At 66.9% G+C, this 3813-nt stretch overlaps 1 protein-coding gene across 1 annotated transcript; it reads right to left on the reverse strand.

Annotated features, from left to right (window-relative positions):
* Window positions 1-3020, reverse strand: LOC103535509 (peptide methionine sulfoxide reductase MsrA). The gene is made up of 6 exons (XM_030468541.1): window positions 2869-3020; window positions 2270-2338; window positions 2048-2167; window positions 1370-1474; window positions 1009-1115; window positions 1-259 (listed from the first exon to the last, which is right to left on the reverse strand). Exons 1-6 carry the CDS (start codon window positions 2939-2941, stop codon window positions 101-103), a joined length of 633 nt encoding a protein of 210 aa, XP_030324401.1. The 5' UTR covers window positions 2942-3020; the 3' UTR covers window positions 1-100.
* Window positions 3021-3813: the final 793 nt, after the last annotated feature.

Consider the following 3813-nt stretch of genomic DNA (forward strand, 5'->3'; position numbering starts at 1 on the left):
CTGCTGGGACACTGGGGGGGTGACGTGTGGGGCTGGATGTGCCCACCCTGCTTGCAACAGGGGGGACCTGGGGACAAGCCAGGGGACAGGAGGTGGCACTTCAGGGTCTGATGGGGCAGGTGACACCAGTGCCCTTCATCTCACAGGAGGCCCCGGGCACTTTGTGCAGGTACTGCTGGTGATGGTCCTCGGCGTAGTAGAAGTCCCCAGCGGGGTGGATGACAGTGGTGATGTCCCCTCTCTCCTGCTCCCTCAGCTCCTAGGACAGTCCCATGGTGGGGGGAGCCTGGATGGGCCCCCCCCTGCCCACTGCCCCATGGCACAAGGGGGTCCCAGTGTCCCCAGGAGGGTCCTGGTACCCCCAAGGAGTTCCTGATGCCTTTAGGGGTGTCCCTAGGAGCCACTCCCAGTGTCCTGATGTGTCCAGGAGGGTCACAGTGTCCCCAAGTGTCCCCAAGGGTGTGTGTGTGTTTGTCCTGGTGTTTTTAAGGGGGTCCCAGTGTCCCCAGGAGGATCCTGGTGTCCCCAGGGGGACTGCACTGTCCCCAGGGGGGGTCCCAGTGTCTCCAGGAAAGCCCCAGTGTTCCCAGGAGCGTCCTGGTGTATCCAGGAGGGTCCCAGTGTCCCCAAGGGGGTGGAATGGGTCCCAGTGTCCCCATGGCACCTCTGGTGTCCCCCGGGAGGGTCACAGTGTCTCCAAAGGGGCCCCAATGCCCTCAGAGAAGGTCCCGAGGTCCCCTGGAAGGTGCCAGTGTCCCCAGGGGGATCCCGATGTCCCCAGCAGAGTTCCAGTGCCCTGAGGGGGGTCCCAGTGTCCCCAGGAGGTTCCCAGTGTCCCCATATGGCAGTTCTGGTGTCCCCAGGAGAGTTGCAGTGTACCCAAGGGGTTCCCAATGTCCTCAGAAACGGTCCCCATGTCCCCAGGAGGGTTCCAGCGCCCTCTAGGGGGTCCCAGTGCCCTGAAAGGGGTTCCAGTGTCCCCAGGGGGGTCCCGGTGTCCCCACCCACCTGCTGGTACCCCTCCCTGCTCCGGAGGGCAGCCTCCTGCTGCTGGGGGCTCAGGGTGTAGATGACGGAGCGGTACTGGGTGCCCAGGTCCTGGTGCTGCCTCATCCCTGGGGGGGTGCGTGGGGGGTGCCAGCACCCGAGGGGAGGGGGTTACGGGGCATCCATGTGGCAGTGGGTGCTGCCTTCACCCGTGGGGGGTGAGGGGGGGAAACTGAGGCACGGGGAGGTGAGGGAAGTCACCCCGCGGCAAAGGGGGGAGATGCCAAGGACACCCCAACCCCCCCTCCCTCCCTTGGGGTCACTTTTGGGGGTTAAGCCCCCCCATTCAAGGGGGACCCAGCCCCCGGTGGTTCATCCCTACCTTGGGTGGGGTCGTGGTTCTCCCAGAAGAGTTTGAGGAGTTCCTCGTAGCTGATGTGTCGGGGGTCAAACACCACCCTCACCACCTCGGCGTGTCCTGTCAGCCCTGGGCACAGAGCCAGCCCAGGGGCAGCCCCTCACCGTGGCCTCCTGCCCCACAACCTCCCCCGGGTTGGGGACATCCCAACTCCCCCCCCCCTCCATGGGTGATGGATGCACCAGGGAGCTGAGATCTGACAACTTCATGATGCTTGTGCATCATGAGCATGGGGAGGGAGGGGGGGGTATGGAGGGGCTGCAACACCCACTCACCCCCTCCAGGGACCCCCCCGGACCTTCTTTCCCCAGGTGCCTGGGGGGGTGGGATGGTTAAAGCCCCGGAATGGGAGAAATCCCGGGCTGGAGGCAGCAGCACGATCCTTCCCTGCAGTTAATTCTCACCAAAATCTCTGCAGCCAAACCAGGCAGTGCCTGTCCAGGCTTGGGGTGAGGGGGGGGCTGGAGGGTGCTCTTGGGGGTGGGGGGGTCTAGGAAGGGGTTGTCAGCACCCATCGGATGGCAGAGAATGTCCCAGGAGGGGACAAGGCTGTGGCACCCCCCGTGATGCTGGCTGGGGACATCGCCCCCAGGGGACACGGTGGGGAGGGGTCCCAGCAGGGGGGGGGAAGCCCCCCCTTACCTGTGCGCACTTCCTCGTAGGTGGGGTTGGGGGTGAAGCCTCCCGAGAATCCCACCTGGGTGGAGAAGACCCCCGGGGTCTGCCAGAAGAGCTGCTCCGCACCCCAGAAACAGCCCATGCCTGGGGGGGGTGGGGAGGGACAGGCAGGGTCCTGGGGGTAGCACTGGATGTCCGGACCCCCCCTCCTGCCCTGGAGACCCCCCTGACCCTGACACCACCCACCGAAAATCGCCGTCTGCATCTCCGCGGGGAACGGGGGGATCGTGGGGTTCCCGGTGACTGCGTGGGTGCCTGCGGGGTGTGCGTGGGGGGGTGGTTGGACCCAAGGTGAGACACCCCCCCTCCAGCTCGTCCCAAACTGCAGCCATGTGCCCCCCCCAAAAGAGGGGACGGACCCTGTGCCTCCCCCCCCTCCCACCCCCGGCCTCGGGTCCGGGTCCCCTCTCGGTCACCCTGACCCTGACCCAACCCCTGGGGGGGGGGGTCCTGGGGCTGTCACCTTCCCCCGGGGGTGCTCTGGTACCCTCACCCTGGCCAGCACTGTCCCCCCCCCCCTGCGGGGATGTCCCCAACCCCAGGGATGTCCCCCCACCCCAGGGACGTCCCCCACAGTGGGGAATCCGCCCCCAATGGATGTCCCCAACCCCAGGGATGTCCCTCCCCGTGGGGATGTCCCCCCGCCCCCCCCCCGGCTGTCCCCCGCTCCATGGATGTCCCCCCCGCACCCCATGGATGCTTTGCCCGGGGGGAACTCACCCAGAGGGCTCAGTGGGTGCCCCCCCCCCTCCCTGTCCCCAAGGAGCCCCCCCCACCCATGCTACCTGCCACTCGTGGTCCCTGGGCTCTGCCCGGCAGAGCCTCGGCGGGGGTGGGGAGCACCCCGACCCTCAGCATGACCCCCCCGGAGATGGGACGAGCCCCCGCTGCCCCTTCGGACCGGGAGGAAGGAACGGGGAGGGGCACTGGGAACACTGGAAACACTGGGAGGGAGAAGGGTGCCGGAGGTCGGGGAGGCGGAGCCGGGCAGTGGGGTTCGGGAAGGGGACAGAGGGGACATCTCGCTTTGCCATAGGGACAGAGAGCTCAGCCCCGGGGGGGGGGGGGGAGGAGAAATGTTGGGGGACCTGGGGGAAGGATGGGGCTGTGGCGATGAACCCCGACCCGGGGGGTGAGGGGGGGGGACACATCCCGGGGAGGGGGCAGAGTCCCCTGTGTCCCATCGCTCCGTCAATCGTTAACGCACAGGAGGCGGGGGGGGGGATCCAAGGTCACTCCGGGAGTGGTCCAACCCCACAGACACACACATGGGGTGGGGGGCGGGTTCTGGTGCCTCCCTGAGCCCCCCCAAAGCCCACCCTCCCAGGAGTGAGGTTCCAGACCCCCTCCTCGGCAGCACCCTGGGGTGGGGGGTCCCAGCCCCTCATCTCCTCCCAGGGGTGCCCAATGCCCAAAGCAGCTCCCCCGGGACCCCCCCAAAGCTGGGGATGCACCGGGGAGCACCCAGGTAGGGGATGGGGTCCCTGTGGTCCTGAGCAGAGCCCTCTGCCTGGCTCCATCCCATCCCATCCATCCCCATCCCATCCATCCTCATCCCATTCCCATCATTTGGGGTGAAACGAGGCTGTTTCAGGTCCCTGAGCACGCAGGATTCCCAGTCCCACGAGGTTTCCGTGGAGGTGATGCCAAGGTTTGAAGGGGCTGTGGAATAAATCCTGCAGGGAATGGAAGTGGGAGATGTCCCAGCAAGTCAGGTGCTGTGCTGAGAA

The sequence above is a fragment of the Calypte anna genome, unplaced genomic scaffold (genome assembly GCF_003957555.1).
Source record: "Calypte anna isolate BGI_N300 unplaced genomic scaffold, bCalAnn1_v1.p scaffold_150_arrow_ctg1, whole genome shotgun sequence".
Classification (NCBI taxonomy): domain Eukaryota; kingdom Metazoa; phylum Chordata; class Aves; order Apodiformes; family Trochilidae; genus Calypte; species Calypte anna.

Excerpts from the sequence above, each read along its gene's own strand:
- LOC103535509 (XM_030468541.1), bottom strand. The coding sequence starts at position 2,941 with ATGCTGAGGGTCGGGGTGCTCCCCACCCCCGCCGAGGCTCTGCCGGGC. Across the intron at positions 1,475-2,047 it reads CTACGAGGAAGTGCGCACAG|GGCTGACAGGACACGCCGAG; the intron begins GTAAGGGGGGGC and ends CTCTGTGCCCAG. Across the intron at positions 260-1,008 it reads GCAGGGAGGGGTACCAGCAG|GAGCTGAGGGAGCAGGAGAG; the intron begins GTGGGTGGGGAC and ends GGACTGTCCTAG.